At 38.9% G+C, this 18,420-nt stretch overlaps 6 protein-coding genes across 8 annotated transcripts in view; 2 read left to right on the forward strand and 4 right to left on the reverse strand.

The window, feature by feature from the left end:
* LOC104823536 (uncharacterized protein At1g04910) overlaps positions 1-3,941 on the forward strand; it is a 4,891-nt gene extending 950 nt beyond the window's left edge. The window contains exons 2-10 of the mRNA XM_010555150.2: positions 668-764; positions 851-950; positions 1,042-1,103; positions 1,197-1,285; positions 1,513-1,633; positions 1,729-1,872; positions 2,213-2,550; positions 2,658-2,898; positions 3,471-3,941. Of these exons, the coding sequence (XP_010553452.1) occupies positions 668-764; positions 851-950; positions 1,042-1,103; positions 1,197-1,285; positions 1,513-1,633; positions 1,729-1,872; positions 2,213-2,550; positions 2,658-2,898; positions 3,471-3,785 (1,507 nt within the window). The 3' untranslated portion in view covers positions 3,786-3,941. The remainder of the gene's footprint in view (positions 1-667; positions 765-850; positions 951-1,041; positions 1,104-1,196; positions 1,286-1,512; positions 1,634-1,728; positions 1,873-2,212; positions 2,551-2,657; positions 2,899-3,470) is intronic.
* A 144-nt stretch (positions 3,942-4,085) lies between these two features.
* LOC104823537 (chromatin remodeling protein EBS-like) lies at positions 4,086-6,545 on the reverse strand. Its single transcript, XM_010555151.2, has 5 exons — positions 6,265-6,545; positions 5,602-5,944; positions 5,416-5,484; positions 4,785-4,932; positions 4,086-4,391 (listed from the first exon to the last, which is right to left on the reverse strand). Exons 1-5 carry the CDS (start codon positions 6,365-6,367, stop codon positions 4,365-4,367), a joined length of 690 nt encoding a protein of 229 aa, XP_010553453.1. The 5' UTR covers positions 6,368-6,545; the 3' UTR covers positions 4,086-4,364.
* A 230-nt stretch (positions 6,546-6,775) lies between these two features.
* LOC104823539 (50S ribosomal protein L4-like) lies at positions 6,776-9,841 on the reverse strand. Of its 2 annotated transcripts, none has more exons than XM_010555155.1 (9): positions 9,755-9,841; positions 9,343-9,449; positions 9,189-9,244; positions 8,988-9,114; positions 8,485-8,633; positions 8,257-8,364; positions 8,044-8,163; positions 7,248-7,421; positions 6,776-7,135 (listed from the first exon to the last, which is right to left on the reverse strand). In XM_010555155.1, exons 2-9 carry the CDS (start codon positions 9,401-9,403, stop codon positions 7,034-7,036), a joined length of 897 nt encoding a protein of 298 aa, XP_010553457.1. In that variant the 5' UTR covers positions 9,404-9,449; positions 9,755-9,841; the 3' UTR covers positions 6,776-7,033. The 2 variants fall into 2 exon arrangements, with proteins under 2 accessions (XP_010553457.1, XP_010553456.1); XM_010555154.1 differs by having other exon boundaries at positions 8,988-9,117.
* A 111-nt stretch (positions 9,842-9,952) lies between these two features.
* Positions 9,953-11,620, reverse strand: LOC104823538. Of its 2 annotated transcripts, none has more exons than XM_010555152.2 (2): positions 10,908-11,620; positions 9,953-10,269 (listed from the first exon to the last, which is right to left on the reverse strand). In XM_010555152.2, the coding sequence occupies exons 1-2, from the start codon at positions 11,483-11,485 to the stop codon at positions 10,101-10,103; spliced, it is 747 nt and encodes a 248-aa protein (XP_010553454.1). In that variant the 5' UTR covers positions 11,486-11,620; the 3' UTR covers positions 9,953-10,100. The 2 variants fall into 2 exon arrangements, with proteins under 2 accessions (XP_010553454.1, XP_010553455.1); XM_010555153.2 differs by having other exon boundaries at positions 10,891-11,620.
* Positions 11,621-12,523: 903 nt separating this feature from the next.
* LOC104823541 lies at positions 12,524-14,125 on the reverse strand. The gene is made up of 2 exons (XM_010555156.2): positions 13,574-14,125; positions 12,524-13,226 (listed from the first exon to the last, which is right to left on the reverse strand). Exons 1-2 carry the CDS (start codon positions 13,965-13,967, stop codon positions 12,709-12,711), a joined length of 912 nt encoding a protein of 303 aa, XP_010553458.1. The 5' UTR covers positions 13,968-14,125; the 3' UTR covers positions 12,524-12,708.
* A 651-nt stretch (positions 14,126-14,776) lies between these two features.
* On the forward strand, positions 14,777-17,158 carry LOC104824543 (leucine-rich repeat extensin-like protein 2). The gene is made up of 2 exons (XM_010556645.1): positions 14,777-14,844; positions 16,105-17,158. Exons 1-2 carry the CDS (start codon positions 14,777-14,779, stop codon positions 17,156-17,158), a joined length of 1,122 nt encoding a protein of 373 aa, XP_010554947.1.
* The last annotated feature ends 1,262 nt before the right edge of the window (positions 17,159-18,420 follow it).

The raw sequence follows: 18,420 nt of genomic DNA on the forward strand, positions 1-18,420 counted from the left end.
AGCAGGTACATAGGTCTGTCTGCTTTTGAGCTTACTGCTAAACTTCGTCTTCTTTTCAAATGACATAAAATTATGAAATTTCTCTCTAACTTACTGATTTAGATCTATGGTTCAGTTGAGGCTCAACTGGGTAATTTTGTCTGGTCGAACCTGTAAAGATCCTGATATAGATTGTTTGATTCGTTCGGAATTGGTCCTTTGGGGTTAATTACAAATCAAAGATTTGTTTTTGATGAGGTTTGTTGTCTTCAATTTATTGCATACTTGGTTGTTGAATGTAGAAGTAAGCTAGTTATTGTGCTTTGAAGAGATGTGGAATTTCTGAGATTTGGTTAATGGTTTTGCGTGGCATAAAACTTTCTGTCATCTATTTCTTACAACTGAGGCTTGAACCGAACTCGAACTTGATATCCTTTAATCCAAATCTACTTGGTAGATTGGCCACTTTTTAACTTTCTAGGAATTGCTCATGAACAGCCTCAAGTGGGTTTAACACGAACCCTGAGCTTTGAATTAGTTTAAGCATTCACAAATGCTGGACTCGAATCTCCTAAAGGCTTCTCCTTTTCGTTTTCGGCAATTACTGAACCAGTATAGATACTTCTTCCAAGCATGTTCAACAATACATGGATGTTGAAATTTATTCAATCTAAAGTTGTTTTGTGTGGAAGCATGGTGAGCCCAAAAGGTCTGGGAAACTAAAGAGGAAATACAATGGAACCTATGGAAGAATGTTGGCTCTGGCTGTCCATGCTTTGGTTGAGGTAAAATCCAACTGCACTGCCCGTTCTTGTCTCTTATCAATTAACTATGAGTCGTGAAATCGTGGAATGGTTATTATATTTGATAGGGACAGAATAAACCCGAGCCAAAAGAATTATGGCGGGAGCCCAAGGAACAAGCTGCTGCTTGGAAGCCGTGTGCTGATCAACGTACCTGGGCACCCAATGGTCTCTCTCTCTCTCTCTCTCTCTTTCTCTCTCTCTCCCTCTCTTACGGTATATATTTTTTTCCTGATTGGTGTTTTTTTCTGGGATTGAGATGGGAGAAATGGATATATTATGGTAACTGCAAATGGTGGGATTACTCAACAAAGAGTCGCTGTAAGTAAAAATTGGTGTGATGTTTCCTCCTCATTCTTCTAATCATCCATATCTCGATTGTTGCCTAAAGTGTCGTGTTTCATGAGTAAACAGGTTTGTAACATTGTTGTTGTTGCCCGGTTACTTAATGCAACCCTAGTTATCCCCAAGTTCATGTTCAGCGATGTCTGGACGGATGCTAGGTAAATCTTACAAGATTTTCTTCTTCTCTCTCTCTTCGCAAAGTAAAATGTAAGATATTTGAGATTGAAAATTTGTTTTTTTTTTTCAGTTAATTGAATTTTATCTGTGGACCAATACCTTTCTCCTTTGCAAGAATTTATATGCTTCGTAGTGACATGGAAATTTGTGGTATCAATAATTGTTTTATGTGAGAAAGTAACATTCTTTACACTTTGAAAATTCATAGTCAGTTTGGAGATATCTATCAGGAGGAACATTTTATTAAGTACCTCTCTCCCGACATCCGAGTAGTAAAGCAACTACCAAAGGAGCTCCAGTCATTGGATCTTGAGGCAAGCGGCAGCGTTGTGAGTTCTTTGCTCCGTTAATTTCTTCCCGTTCTATTTGTAGCGATGTTTCCTCATGCTTTGTTCATGTTTCTTATTTCCCGTTTTTATCTAAGGTTACGGATTCAGACATCGTGAAAGAGGCGAAACCGAGCTTTTATCTGAAACACATTCTCCCTCATCTGCTTAAGAACAGAGTTATCCATTTTGTTGGATTCGGAAATCGCTTGGCCTTTGACCCGATTCCGTTTGAGTTGCAGGTAGAGACTTTAAACTTCAGTTTGTTTCTTTTTCCTTAGTAATTCCTTTCAGCTCCAATCACAAATGTGTTTGGGAGCCAAGAAAATGAGGGAAAAGGAAAGAAAATGCAGAGCAGAGGAGAAAACAGAGAGATGTATTTTGGAATTTCTGCAATTGTGTTTCACCGAACACCTGCACAGTCTAAATACAAACGCACACACATATATACACATGCTTATACATATGCGCATGTGTATATTTTACACAGTCGTTATGTTTCTGTTAACAAGTAGCCAATAAATCCCATCTTTTGTTCTGTTTCTATGTCCCGGTTTCCTAACAGTGGAAAATCCATTCTAGAGGCTTCGGTGCAGGTGTAACTTTCACGCGCTAAATTTCGTGCCTAAGATACAAGAAACGGGTGCATTGATCGTGAGGAGATTACGTGACAACGGGTCCCACCTCGCACCAGTGGACCCTTATCTCGTCGGTCCAAAATACGCTTCCTCGATTTTGGACAAGAAGTCTGGTCCTGCCCGAAAAGCTTCTAGATACCTCGCTCTTCATTTGAGGTTTGAAATCGATATGGTGGCTCATTCTCTCTGTTACTTCGGCGGAGGCGAAACCGAGCAGAAAGAATTGGAAGCTTACCGCGAAAAACACTTCGCTTCCCTCGCAGCTACATCAAAGACGAAAAAGTTTGTATCTTTCTTCTTCTTCTCTGTTGCTTCTTGTCTATTAAACCCTAAGCCCTAATCCCATCTTATGGCGCTTTCTCCAAATGAGATTCTCCTTTTGTTTGCAGGTTGCCTTCTCCTGAAGAGCTGAGATCAGAAGGGCTTTGCCCATTAACACCAGAGGAAGCCGTTCTTGTTCTTGCAGCTCTTGGCTTCAGCCGAAACACTCGTGTTTTCATCGCGAGCGCAAATATATACGGAGGGGCGAAAAGGATACCTGCTTTGACGAGCTTGTACCCGAATTTAGTCACCAAAGAGAATTTGCTCTCCCCGAGCGAGCTTGAGCCCTTCCTGAACTATACATCTCAGGTAAATCCAATGTTAGGGGTGGGCGTTCGGTTGATTAAATTTTTCGGATTAGGGTTTAAGGTTATTCGAATCCGAACACAAACATCTCGGGTTTCATGAGATATTGCCCGATTTCATATCCGTTTTGGACAGGTATATAAGATAATTTTTGGTACCGCGGTATCTGATTTTGAGGTCCAAATACGTAATTTCAAACTTTTTCAAAATATATATCATATACTTGGGATTGGTTCGAGTCGGATAATCCTGAACTCTCAGGTTCACCAAATCTGAATCCGAAATTTCGAGAGATTTTTGTTCCTAATCCTAGTTTTGTATGTAATTTTTTTAAAACTTGGGAGGGCAATGTGATTTTACCCTTATTTGGGTTTCCATAGGTACTTTCTATATCGGATCCAATTATCCAAACCCAAACTTGAATCTGATTTTCGGATTTTCCTCATGATCAAACCCGATCTCTTCTCGTGTAATAGTCGGGTATCCAAAATTTTGGCCGTAGGTCAGGTTGGGTACTCGAAATTCCACTTTTTTCTATCCCTTGATGTTATAACATACTTGTTGCGTGTGTGTAGCTAGCGGCGCTGGATTTCATCGGGTGTGCTGCAGCAGACGCCTTTGCGATGACAGACTCGGGGAGCCAACTGTCGTCTCTGGTCTCGGGTTACCGTATATATTACGGGGGAGGAAGAATGCCGACCATCAGACCGAACAAGAGAAGACTCTCAGACATATTCTTCAAGAACAACACGATAGAGTGGAAAGTGTTCGAACAGAGGGTGAGGAAAGCGATTAGGCAGACCAAACATGTCTTCGCCAGACCAAAGGGACGAAGCGTTTATCGTTACCCAAGATGTAAAGAATGTATGTGCAACACCATTCAAGATTGATCCTTTCACTCTCTGTTCTTTTTTGATTAAGCCATAAAAAAAACCTATCATGTAACTTTTTTTTTCATCCCTTTGTTGGGTCTATTGTATTGAACAATGTTCTTGTTTCTGTGAGGATGTTGTCATTTGGGTATGAAGATTTTGTTGGAGAGTGCACTCTCTTTTTGTGGCTCAAGTACGACGATAGCGTTATCCGCAAGTTAGGTTTGGGAGATTGCTTGCTTCACAAGGCACCCTTCACTAATTTCACGTTTCCGGGATTTCTTCAAGTTCACAACATTACCCTTCGAGCGCTAATCGTCACCAGAGTACAAGTTAACTGAACACTAATCCCAGTACCAAACATCCCTACAACAAATAAGAAGAAAAAGGAACAAGAAGAAGAAGAAGAAAAACCATTCCCTTCCTCTCTTTCCTTTTCTTCTCTGTTCTTTTTCGGCCCTTCCTTCGGGATTCTTTTTTTTTTACAACGCGCAGAATCAAAATTCTACAGGTAAGATAAGAGATGAACAAGGATCTGACTCACATTACCCGGGTTTTTTTGCCCTTTTTGTTTTTTCTTCTCACGAGAACATTGCTTCATCTTTTCCGGCGTTTTGGCTCCACCTGCAAATGTAAAAGCAAAAGCACTAAGAACGGGCATAGAAGGATAGGCAGTGGATCAATATTTGCAAAGATGTCACTGTGACATGAACATATGCAACTTTCAAGAGATGCAAGAAAGAACAGTGTCCCATGATCTTGGAACAACGGTTGAATTTATTATGTTTTCAGACTCCAGATACTAGGATCCAAACATAAATATGGGCATAAATTTTTACCTAAACAAACTCGAGAGACAGTGCCTATAAATTACCATAATTGTAAAAGAATAGAAGAAAAATATACAAGAATAGCAAGAAGCCGATATAACACTATATATTTACTTGCATTTCAGAGATGAGGTTAAGCCAACCAAGAATCATTACTAAAAAATTTCTACAATGTGGGTAATCTTACTTTGACATCATCTGTTGGAGATGGAGCGAATCCGTTCTGCAATCTCTTGCCATCATCATCCACAGCAGCAGCATCACATTCAGAACACATGAAGTGATCCAACTTCTTGGCTTCCTCTATGGTCATTCCAACACAAACCGGATGATACCTACAAATATTAAAAAAACAGTATGTGGAAGCATATCTTATTTGTATCTCTCCTAGTAGTATGACCAGTGTTATGCCAGCATTACCAGTACCGATGCTAGTATCGCCTAATTGCAGAGAGGATATTATAACATATCAGCTTAATACTTCCGAAAGAGTTAACCCGGGATCGAAATGAGTGGAGAAGAATGATTCATGTGACCGACCCCAAATGAACTTGGGAATGAGGCGATGTTGATGTGATGTGATGATCAGCTTAATACTAGTTGAATGCAGAGCTTCTCAAGTCATCTTTTAAAAGATTTGCCAACTTACATAGAAATAGCAATTCAGATTTGTTACAACCATTAAAGAAATACCGAAATAGAAAGAATTGATTTGACTATAACCTCTATATCTCCCAGATACCGACTGTAAAGTTTCAATTTCATCCTAACTAGTTCATATCATCAACGAGCAACAGATAAAATATCGGAACTATTACCAGTCCTTGCAACCTTCACATTGCACCATGAGGTCATCTGGATTGTACGGCATCTCGCACTTACAGTACCTTTATGAAGACAGTCAAGGCAAGAACAACAAAACCGAACACAAACCCGTCAGTTAGACACCGTAAAGAATCCAACATCGAATAACCCATATCATTACTTATTCATAAGACACTCACACAGCAACTCGATCTGGCGTAAAAGCTCCAGTTGCAGCCTTATACTCAAACCTGCAGTAGTAATCCTCAGCCCCGACATTCTCGAGCTTTGTATAGTTCTTGAATGTGTGAACGATGCATTTCCCTTCGATGGTATGACCACTCTGAACATCGTAGTGATCAGACAAGAATAACTCTTTGACTCCATGGAACTGTCTCCTACCTCCAAGTGATTCCTCCGGCCGATAGTACCATCTTACATGTACCTTAACATTGTTCCGAGCATCGGTCTCAATCTTCTCCACACGGGCAACGTAAGGAGGCTTTCCGGCATCCGATGGACGCATCAAAACGCAGTCTCCAGCTGAGAAAAATCGGTAATACCCATCTTTTGAGAAAACCCGCAAGAGATATTCTCAGTCCCGAATGGATTCAAATCATTCAGAAGACAAGCAAATTCACAAAAAGTTTTCCCCTTTCCATAAATAAACCCCCACAAAATCTAGAAGTTCTACTCTTCGATTAGGTTTCCGATCCTCCTGAACTAAGCAAACCCAATGGCATTCAAAAACCCTAATCCCGATTAAACACAGACATTGCGACCTCGAGAAGAAAACCCAACACAGTTCAGTCGCCAAACAAATCGAAATCCATCGATGCAACAAAATCTTCCAAAATAACTACCTCGTACGATTTTGTTGGTGCCTCTAATGGTGTAAGAATCCAGCTCTCTCTTCCCTGGTTTGCTCTTGGAGCTACTACTAACCCCTGGTCTTGTTTTAGCCATCGAAGCCTTTAGGGTTTCGGAATTTCAGCTGAAGCCCGTATTCGCTCCTCAAAAAATGCACAAAAACCGCAGCTTTACACGAAGACGGGAAGCTCGGAGGGAAGAACAACGCAGACAAAAGACGGAAAAGTTCTAAGGATTCATATCTGTGAGTCGGTGATTTTTATTACAGTTGACGGATGGGAGTGGGAGACAGATATTCGATTAATTTAATTGTTGTTATGTATCATCTTAATCTTCTTTAATTAATTTGGTTAACCCTTTTTTTTCTTTCCTTTCGTGAGATTATTAAACGCTAAGCATGCTCTCACTGGTGTTTTTTAATCTATGACGAATCATATTCTGCCACGTGTAACACTGTCGTATCACCCAAAACATGAACGGTTAACGTTAACCATTAAATCAAAATAGAAAAAAAAAGAAGAAAAATTAATTCTTTAGTTAATGTAATATCAGAAATGAAAAAAAAAACGAATACAAAAGAGTAGGAAAACAACTAGCTGAAGAACAATTCCAAAAGAAAATAACCAGAAAGGAGAATTCCGGTACATTGATAACCGGAACCGGTTTATAATGAATCCTTGGAATATTACCCTCTCTTATTAGAGTGCGTAAACCGGATTTTCCTGCTCCGGTTAAGGGGGGAAAAAAAAAGGAGTTGTTGGCTCAGCGGTTGATTGGAGTGTTCATACGTTCAACGATTCTGTTCACAGCGTCACGAGACATAACAAGCGTATCGTGAAGAAGAATGCTGTAAACGTTAAGGCCCTGTGGCATAAACCCGAGAAAGATCGGCGTTAAAAAAGACGATATCGAGATATAGATTCAAGAACGAAAACCCGGGAAAAAAATGCTTCTGTGGGTTATATATGAAACTCACAATGGAAGGAAGAATGTTGACGTAGTGAAGATTCTGGGTGGCGAGCTTCAGCTTTTCATCAATGGAAGCTCCATCTACAAGGAGGAGCTTTTTCGTTTTCTCCATTTGATTGTAATACTTCACAATGTTCTTCGTTTTATGCGTTGGCACTCCCAAATCGTCGAATACTATAAGCTGCAAAAGTTTTCCACAGAAATTTTCACGGGTCAGCGGAACGATAAGACGCATCAAACAAGGGAGAACAAGTGAAAGTTGTGAAAAATTTACAGCTTAGGTTGTGCTCTTCATGAACTTCTATTTTCAATTTTACTAGACTATGCTCATCAAAGGACCTTGAAGTTCAATAAATCGGGTAATAACGAGAGAAAAATCCGTAAATCAGATTTGGGCTCGGGTATTTGTGTCCGAGATCGGGTATCACCACAGATAGCCAAAAGAACAGTAAAATGACGCTAATGCATCTACTGAAATCTCTTGAAATATCGGATTTGGTTTGGGTAATCCGAAAATTTTGGATATCCAACCTGAATCAACTCCTAATATAAGATATATATTTTAAAAAATTCGAAATTTTGTATTTAAACTCCGGTTCGAGTACGTGAAACCCGAACAATCGGATTCAGATACCCGAGCGTGCCCACCCAGTTGTCTCTGTGTGTTGGTTTGAGTGATTGAGATAAAGCTAGTCTGATTGACGTGGCAAAGGGCATTCCTTGTCCTCAAGCCCCACATCTGATGAAATAGGAGCCTCTAAGAGATAAGGGAGAGAATGGGAGAAAAAAGAGAGAAGGCTTGCCTTTCCTTCGGCAGCCCGAGCAGTCAATGCTATCTTCAGGCCAAGCCGTCTCACTTTCTTATTCAACTTTATTGCATGGCTTCTCGGCTTTGGACCATGCATTGTGGCACCTCCTCTGAACTGTTTTCAGGGTTTTTTTTTTTATAAAAAAAGATCAATCTTGGAGGAAAATAACCCGTAAATCCAATCCAAAACTTACGAGTGGATTTTTACCTGAGGGCCACGTAATGTACCATGTCTAGCCCGTCCTGTCCCCTTCTGGTTCCACGGCTTTCTACCCGTACCACTGACCTCGCTTATCGTTTTCGTCGAATGAGTTCCCTTTTGTCACGCGATAGAAATGAATTAGAGTGAAGCATGAAGCAATTGATCTACACATGCCCATGGAGATATAGACATACATACATACACATGCATGCATGCATACCGATGTTTTTTTACCTGTTGGCGTTTTGCGAGCTGCCATCTGACGACATGGTGGATGATATCCTTCCTTATGGGAACATCAAAGACGCCACCGGACAATACCATGAAACCCTTGTCCTCGTTTTCGAAATTCGTCACTGGAATTACTAAGTCCTGATAGAGTCCTGTGAAAAGTACCATCAAGAACGAGCAAAACACTTGTACAGAAAATTTACACTCTAACTGGATCTATTCAAACATGGAAACGATATTTCTAGCTTTCAAACAAGAAATAACAAGATGAACAAGGCCCGGCAAATCCTTAGTCCTGAACACAAATAAGTTCACTTCACTGGTGTGAAACCACTACCAACTCATTATCCGTTTCTCGTAACAAACTTTCACAAGTGAAAAAGCTTAGCACAATGACGCATCGGTCGTAAGAAAAAACATTGTGTGAATTCATATAAGCTAGAGATGGTTTCTTGCATACATGTAGTTCATATATAACCTAGTTCAATGGATTCAACTTCATATACCTATGGTTCGGTCTGGAGTAATCACTGCCTTTTTGGACAGCAAATCAGAAGGAAAGGCGCCATCACTCGAATCGGGAGTCAAGACAGAAGTAGAGAGCTTTCGGTGGGTAAGTAATGCCGTTCTGGCCTGCTTTAGAACAAGTACAACTCAATGTATGCAGATGGAAACCAAAGGCAACGAGCCAAGCTAGGTAAATTCACCTTCAGATTACTAGAAAGAGAAGACAAGACATCTCCAGAGACACGAGTAAATAAATCTGTTCGAACAAAGATGACACAACGATCAGAAACCAAGAACAAGACTTTCACTCTGCACCAAATACATAAGAAAGATACAGAGAAACTGAAGCAATACCCGCAGAAGCGGCCATAGATCCAAACGAGCGCAGAAGCCTTCTAGAGAGTGAAGCAGCCATGGCTCCGAATCAATTACAGAAGATGACGAAGGATTAACCAAGAAGACTACCTCGGCATCCACAGCACCAAAACCGAATTCTCAGTACTCATTAAGAAATTGATAGTTGCAAAACAAAATAATCAATCGCGAATGGTAAACTATTGGGTACAAAAAAAATCAGAAGGAAACCATGTTCATAACAAGCGATAAAAATTACCAAAAAGGAACCCCATTTCCTAGAAAACACAGAGAGATGAAATCTCGAAATCAATAAGCTGTTTCCTCCGAGCTTCGACCCCATAAACCCAGAGATGGACGAACCAGAAGAAGAAGAAAACAATTGGAGGGAAAAAAAAAAGGATGCACTTACCGGCGACGAGAAAATTTTCGCCGACGGCGAAGTAGAAGGGAGATGACGACGATCGCGGAGCGGCACGGAGGTTTACTTTAGGCCCGGGGTTTCAGCGGACACGACAAACCGAGGTTTACATTGTTAGCGGATCGGGTCAAATCGGGTCGGTCGGTCGGTCGGGTCGGGTCAGGAAACTACCGAGTCTATAAATGGGCCTTAAGGATTACATATATTCAACAAGCCCAATAGCAAAATAGTAATTTCAAATTTTAGGGTTTCACATCTCGACAGTATAAAATACCCCTTCTCCTTCCGAATATCATTTTCTGTAGGCTGCTTCCCTACTCTTCTTCTCTGCTATTTGTCACTGTTTTGTTTCTGAAGAAAAGTGAAGACGACAAGATTGCAGGGACTCCTGTGTTACATGGGAGAAGAGAGAAGATGATGGGTGTCTCTTTCTCCGACAAGAACCAGCGAGGGAAAGTGATTGGCCGAGATATCGTTTCAGTCGTCCTCTCACTCGGTTGAACGCCCTTCAATTTGATGCTTAAAACATTAGATACAATTCGATTAACCCGAATCAAATGGAATTGAACCAAATCGTTCTGAGAAGGGAAAAATGTCTAATGGGATTTTAGATGCTATTATATAAAAAAGTTAATGCCACTCTCTTTATAATACACACACACACATATATATATATATGTATATATCTTCTCTACAAGACCCACAAATATCTATATACATGGAAAGCATAGATGCTATTAAACTAATTAATTAAATTATATCATCATGACGTACGATGTATAGTGAGTATATATATATATATATGTCTATATCTTCTCTACAACTTAAAGAACCATTAGTTCACATTGGCTATCTTATTTTCATGATACAGATAATTAACCATTGAAAAATCCCGTAACTAAACATCGATATTACAGAATTAACCCCTTTTCTTATGAAAAAAGAGTAAAATATACAAAAATTAGGGCGAAAAGAGAACCCAAATAAATTTATCAGAAAAAAAAAAAATTGGACTAACAGCAGCAAAATAATAAAATCATTAAAAAAAAACGAGCTTTGTTTTTGTAATTTTCTCGGCCATTTCTGCGTGAAAATTTCTCAGCTCCAAACACCAAAAAATTTCTCACCGAGAAAACTCACAAACCTCTTGACAGAGCCCTTCTCCTCCGCCGCTCCGCCACCGCCGGAACCCTGCTCCTCTGCCGAGTCAGACCCGACGCCGCCACCACTTAACTCGGTCCCTCTCGGACTCGACTCGCTGATCCTACTTGGACAGGCCGGGTCAACCCCGCCATCGCGGACGGAAGCTGTTCCTCTCTTCCTCCGATCATTTTTCCCGCTTCTTTTCTTCTTCTTCCTCTTCTTCGTCTCCAGCCTATCTTCGAAGGCGTCAATGATCTCGTGAATGAGTTGGCGACTCGGGGACGAGTCCCATCTGAGCCAGTAACTCGTGTAGCAGCTGAAGCAATCGCAGTAAAAGAGAGGTGGGTGAAAACCTTCGGTTTGGGGTTTGCGGGTCTTGGTATTTTCCGACAGAGAGTTAGGGTTCCTGTCGCGGGAGGAGGAGGAGGAGGAGATGAGGTAAGCGAGGACCTCTCGGTCCTCCGGCGAGAGAGCCGCCGCTAGGGAGAGGATTGTGGTGGGAAGGAGAAGAGAGAAAAGTTTGTCGTCTGCTTTTACCTCCGGCGACGGGTGTACAGTTCCTTTACGGTACAGCTTCATGGAGGGAGAGAGAGAGAGAGAGAGAGAGAGTTCTTGGAGAATTGAATTTTGAAAGTTCCCTTTTTTACGTTTTTGTTCTTTCTATTGCCACGTTTTTTCAGTCGTGTAGAAAGGGGGTTAAGATCCGGGTCAGAGTCAAAGAATACTCTGATCACAAATATGCGTGTGCATTATTCTCTCTCTAATATGGTATATACATGTGTATATATATATATGTACTGTGTATGTAATGTCTATAATTAAATAAGTAGGAACGTAATGTGCAAGAGCATGCATATGTGGCCGGTGAGATTAAAGAGAGACTGTCTGAACTATAAAATTAAATCAAGGTTATCTAAAATTACTTATTATTTGTTAAATATGTAAAAAAGAAGTAGGATTTAATTTTAAAAAATATATTACATGAAAAATCTGCGAACCCAAGAGAGAAACTTCTTAATGGATGAGTTTTCAGTTTTCGGTCAAACACATGAACGAGTGAAAACGTGATCGTTGAAAAGTCCAAAGCGCACAGCGAGTTGTCTTTCGGAAAAGTGATGTCATTTGAATGGGTTCAGTACGATCATTGCGGTCCATGAATATCGGTCTATCTATATTTATCGTATTTTAATGCATTTTCGTAACACTTGTCAGTTAATATTTTTATAATTAATATCTAAATGTTGTTAACCCGGCAACATATTCACCACGCACAGTCTGCATGCCAAGGTGCAAATATTTCGATCTACTACTTTAGTGAAGTAGGAAGCTTTTCAGTCGTTTGATTACGTAACAAGTATTCAGAAATTTAAATTAGATTAATATCGTAAAATTAATTGTAACAAGTAAAAACCCTTTTAATGTAATGATTTAAAGTTGTGATCATTTCAATTGAGAGCCCAAAGATCTACAATCATGTATCAAGTGATCTTTGTACTAGTTTTGTGTTTTTTTTTTTGGTAAAGTACTAATTTTATGTTAGTGCATAAAACTTTGCAGTAACAATATTATAAATTGCCGATTTTATTAATAAAACAATATTATGCATTGCCACAAATGTGAAAAAACACAACCATTAATGCCAATGGCTTATATTCGGTCGCTTTGATCGGAACCACTGAGCAACACTGTTACAATTAAAACCCAACAAAAATTCGCAACTACAAAAAAGAACCCTAAACATCAAAACCCTAAAATATGCAAGAAAACAATTCATGACCATAACACTATATATACACTTCAAATCATTGAAAATCGACCCCTTTGCCCCCAAACGCAATCGCCAAACGCCCAATCTTGAACCCGTCATCCTCCCTCCGTAACTCTTCCCTACAACCGTGAAACGCAAACGGTTCTCCCAAACCCTCGAATCCGACGCGCGGTTTCGAATCGCAACCGCAACGTTTTGCCCTAGTCACCTCGTTAACGGTACGTTTGTAGTGTCCGAACCACTTGGCTTGCATGTAACCGTTCCTCCTCCAGGGTGGCACGTGAACCCCCACGTGCTTCATTGACAGCCGCATCTCGTTGCACATTATCCTCACTAAGAGTTTCAGCTCTCGTGGAGTTCCCACGAAGACACGTGGCACCTCGGCTATCATGGCGAGGTAACGCTCCGTCGGCCGAGCTATTTGGAACTCTCCGGAAATATTTGGTTCGACTATGTATCGGTTTCGATCTGATCCGTCGATTTGTACGTCCACGTACTCGTATTTCCCCGAAGGGTTCTTGCCAAATTTCTCCCACCGTGACTTGCAAAGACCTACATATATCATATATGCATAAAGAGTATAACAATTGAATTTATTACATATTTATATATATATAGAAATCATCTATATGCATACATATGAAACGTTATATTATAAACTTTGAAAAGGGGATTTGGATTACTGATATAGATACAGTTCACTAATAACTAAACTTCCACTCTATTCTTCGCTAGACCGGACTTGTATGTGTAATGGAAAAATAACAGCTTAACCATGAATTTAAAATATTTTATAATCGGTAGTTGAATAGTGCATGAAATCACTGTTTATATATGTATATGTCTGTGTATATAATTATATATGTAAATAGAGAATAAATAGTATAATTAGTAAATACCTGCATCAAACCCCTTGTTACGAAGAAAATCCATTAATTGTCTCTTAGAACAACTCGTTTCCTTCTCTCCAACGATCTCAGAAGCAGCCACCACCTCCGCCGCTATCCTCCGCCGCTCTCCGTCTAATCCGCCGCCGAGAAGACCCCTCAAACTCTCCTTCACGTCTTCGAAGTCATCGTCGTGGTCGGAATCGTTCTCTTCCAACTTTTCAGCCGCCGTCGGTTTCCCATCTATCTCCATGAAAGACTCGACCAGATCCCTCAGATCCGCCATGTTTTCCGGCGAGTGGTCGCTCCCGCTGATCTCGTCGCAGGGCGTGCGTGCACGCGCCGCCGCCTCGTCGAACGCCGCCGCCACTCTCCTGAATCTTCCGGGAATATTTAAATTTACCATTTTGCTCTTTCTCCCTCTTCTCTCTCCCTCTCCTTTTTTTAGTTCGTCGACGTTTCGCCGAATCTAGCATTGTATATATACATGCACATGTATACGTATATATGAAAATGTGGAAATGTGTATAATGCAGTGAAATGACATGATGAGATAAGATGAGGACAGGGTGGTGAAACTATAACGACAGGGGTTTTTAACGGCGTTTTTGGATCCCTGGAAATGAATCGAGAATACTATAACGTCCATGTTCATAACTATTTAAATTTATAAACAGCTGATGAATTTGTTAGTGGGATGTGTAATGGCCAATTTAAAATTTTATATTGATCCCAAACATCCTCAACTCAAAATAGATAAATATAAAGATCACATGATTTCATCAAATTTTTATAAAAATAATTTGTTTTCAATAAAATTATAAAAATGAGATTTATTTATTTATATATAGTTCCATATATAATTGTTTTTCTTATATCAGATAAAAAAAACTATAAATCCTCTTATTCTCTGCATATTGAATATACTAAAACAACCCCTTATGCAGAAAGATTCTAATAATTTCATGATCCTGCTTCTTCTGATTTTTATTCGGACAACGAAAAAAGAGATTATTTTCCACGGATTATATTTAAACGCCGTTTATTTTTCTGCCGGACTGTTGACTTCAGTAAACGGGCATACTCCCGGCCTTGTAGTAGCGCGTGAAACCACGTGCCTAACAATCTCGGGATCGAAGTGAACATGTGTCTGACACGTGTCACGCCATGCTGGATTTTCTTTTAATACCAATTTAATCTATCTGGACGTGGAAAATGGAAGCAGAAGAAGATCTCAGAGATGTCCAGGTTCAGTTGAATCTGGTTTTATGTCCAAATTCAATGTATCAGAGATGTCTCGTTGTTCATGACGAGACTGTTTTTAAAGTTTAGATAAGATTTTTGTTACGACATTGTAAATAATTTTTACTTTTTTTTTTTTTATAATCTTCCCTGTACGTTGGTTGTGAATCATCAGATGGTTGAACATTTTAATTGTAATGGAATTCGAAATTGTACCCTAATAAGCAAAATGAATATATAATTTTGTTTTCTTGTTTAATATTTACAATAAGCTGAATTTTTCATTTATTTTTATATGTGATCTCTATTAATATATGATTCATCTTATAAACCGGAATCCCACGCTTAAGGCCGAATAAAAAATAATAGGCCTAATGAATGTCCATGTGTAGTAACGGATTCGTACAATAGACTATCACTTCATTTTGCCTTTTTTTCCCTCTGGGCTTTATGCTTAAAGACTATTGAACTTTTTCATGGTAAGTCCACTAAAAGATATGCAACCCCATAATAGACCATAGGAAGGACGAATGTTCCGGTTTTCGGTTCGATACCGTATTTAAGTGGTTCGGTTTAGAAATATTTTGTTAGATTTTATAAAAATTGTACCAAATTATAATCGAATATTAAACAGTTCAATCTAGTTCGGTTTTAGTGTTAGTTTGGTTCAGATTGGTATTGTTTGATGAGTACCAATTAAACATCAAAACATAATATTTACAGATTAGGATTTTGGTTCGCAACTTATCTAATTGTCGTCGGACCAAAAACAAAGTACAACGCGTCTTGGTTGGTTTTATGGCATTTTTATGTGTATCCTATCCATGCCAACATGTCGTCACAATGTCAAGCCTCTCCGTACATAATTATATTATAATTTATTCAAATATTTTCATGTATTTATATCTGCCCTCACAAGTCATTAAATATATTTGGAAAATTTAACAAAAAATATTTAACTTCTCAAATTTCCAGGTAAAAAATGTAAAAAAAAAAAGGTCTAAAATTTCGGAAAAGCCGGTATTTTACTATCAGAACTTTAATTATTTATATTTCGTTTGTAATTTTAAGAGAGATGCCATGTTCTTTGTAATCCAATGATTTCTACTTTTATTTACTCCAGACTTCAGATTCTTTTGACATTTTTTTGATAAATTCATTTATTTTTGTAATGTCAAATAATGTGAAGACAGAACAAAAGACATTGACTCCGAAAGGGTTTTTATTATTAAAAAAAAACATGTCTTTGTTTCTTCTCCTTCTTATTCTCTCCTCTTTCTCTCCTCGACCTCCTTCTTCAGCGTCGGAGGCCGAGAAGAAGACGACGGTAATGAAAACGACGATATCAAACTCGACCCGAGCCTACGGTTTGAGAACCCGAGGCTCCGAGAAGCCTACGTTGCTCTCCAAACATGGAAACAAACCATTTCTTCCGACCCTTTCGACTTCACTGGCAGTTGGGTTGGTCCTAATGTTTGTTCTTACAATGGAATCTTTTGTGCTCCTCTACCTTCGGACAAGAAGACACGTGTCATCGCGGGTATCGATCCCAACCACGCCGACATGGCCGGTTACTGGTCCACAGCGCTCGTTCATCTCACCGATCTCGCACTCTTTCATCTAAACTCTAACCGTTTCTACGGCGACGTCCCTATAACGTTCAACCGCATGAAATTGCTCTATGAACTCGATCTAAGTAACAACAATTTTGTGGGCAAATTCCCCAAGGTTGTCTTGTCCTTGCCACCGCTCAAGTTCTTGGATCTTCGATACAATGGGTTCGAGGGCAAGATCCCAGCGAATCTCTTTGACAAAGGGCTCGACGGGATCTTCCTAAACGACAACAATTTCATGTTTGGGATCCTGAACAACATCGGGAACTCTCCTATCTCGGTTCTGGTCCTTGCGAACAACGATCTTGGAGGATGTATACCCGCAAGCATCGGTCTCATGGGCAAAACCCTAACTGAGATCGTCCTCTTGAACGATAACTTGATTGGTTGCTTGCCTCCACAGATCGGAAACATGACGAGTTTAGAGCAACTTAACGCCGGGAACAATGTGTTCACATGTGGGATTCCAAGAACGGTTTGTAAGCTTTCGAACATCAAGAATTTCACGTATTCTTTCAACTATTTCACCTGCGACGTGCCCAGATGCACAGCGTTTTCGGGTGACAACGTGGTGATGAACGGAACGGGGAATTGTATACTTGGTAAGCCTCTTCAGAGACCGCCTCAAGAATTTTCGACGTTGGATGGTCAACCCGTGGATTGCGACCAATGGCGGATCCAGAAAAAAATGTTAGTGGGGGCAATAGATAAACGTTCCGCTATTCGGTTCGGGTTCGTTTGAAAATAGATCAGTTCGATTCTTTCGGTTTTAGAATAATATGTACAAATCGGTTATTATATCATATTCGGCTCGTTTAGGTTTCGGTTTTTATTAAAAAAAAATAGATCTTTATAAAAAAAAACTATATTTTTTAAAAATTCGGTTCGTTTCAAAAAATTCAATTTTCTAAAAATAATATCGTTCGGATTAAAAAAATATTTTGTTGTTCAATTCTGTACTATTCGGCTATGAAAAATCGTACCAAAACGTTCACTCCTAAAATATTTTATAAAAAATAAAATAAAATATACTATCAAAACAAAATTTACATTTTATCATTAAATTTTATGATTTTTTATTTTTTAAAATTTATCTATAATAATTTTATTTATAATTATCTGAAATATATAATTTTTGATAAAATAAACTAGATAAAAATCGTAACTTTATATATTTTAATTTAATTTTTCTTTATTTTTTGTATTAGGTTTAATATTAGATTTATAAATTTTTTAGGAAATTGAGAGAAAAAAAAAAGCAAAAATAGATGAAAACAAAGATTAAGGGAAAAACGTCACAAGACCTAATATTTAGAGAAAAAATAAAAAAATAAATGAAAAAAATAATGAGAGGAGAAGGGCAAAACAAAAACTTAGATGGGGACCTTTAATATTTTTTATCAAAATTTTATAAAAATTACAAGTAAATAAATTTTTTTAGCTAAATATAAAGGAGCATGGGATTCCACACCAATACATGTAGATCCGCCCCTGATTGCGACCAGTCCGGATGCAACAACGTTTTCTCACGGTCGCCTTTTGTCCGAACGCTTTCGCCGTCGCGTACGAAACTCAGAGCTCGTGTCCTTCCTATGAAACTCCGAGCTTGTGTACTTTCGCCTGCTCTAATCCCGAGATTTATGAGGACATTGGTCCAAGATATCCAGTTACAAAAAAAATCCCTTTGTCAACATCGCCTAAGTATATGAGACTCCAACATCTCCTTCTTCCTTCTTCATGTTAGAATATTCTATGTTCGATAATAATGTTATCTTAATAATGGGACAATTGGTGATGTATTATTATAAACTATGCCTCCAATTGTCCTTTTGAGAAAGTTTAGGGTATAATATCATAAATAATTTCTTAATAATTTGAGGTAATCTTTGAAAAGCAGTTAAAAATCTCTATATATAAAATAAAAGTAGTGATACTTGCCATCACAACCACGTTTATGAATTTTTTTATAAAAAAATCATTTAATTCTCCACAAGATTGTTTTCG

This window comes from Tarenaya hassleriana, unplaced genomic scaffold (assembly GCF_000463585.1).
Source record: "Tarenaya hassleriana unplaced genomic scaffold, ASM46358v1 Cleome4, whole genome shotgun sequence".
Taxonomy (NCBI): domain Eukaryota; kingdom Viridiplantae; phylum Streptophyta; class Magnoliopsida; order Brassicales; family Cleomaceae; genus Tarenaya; species Tarenaya hassleriana.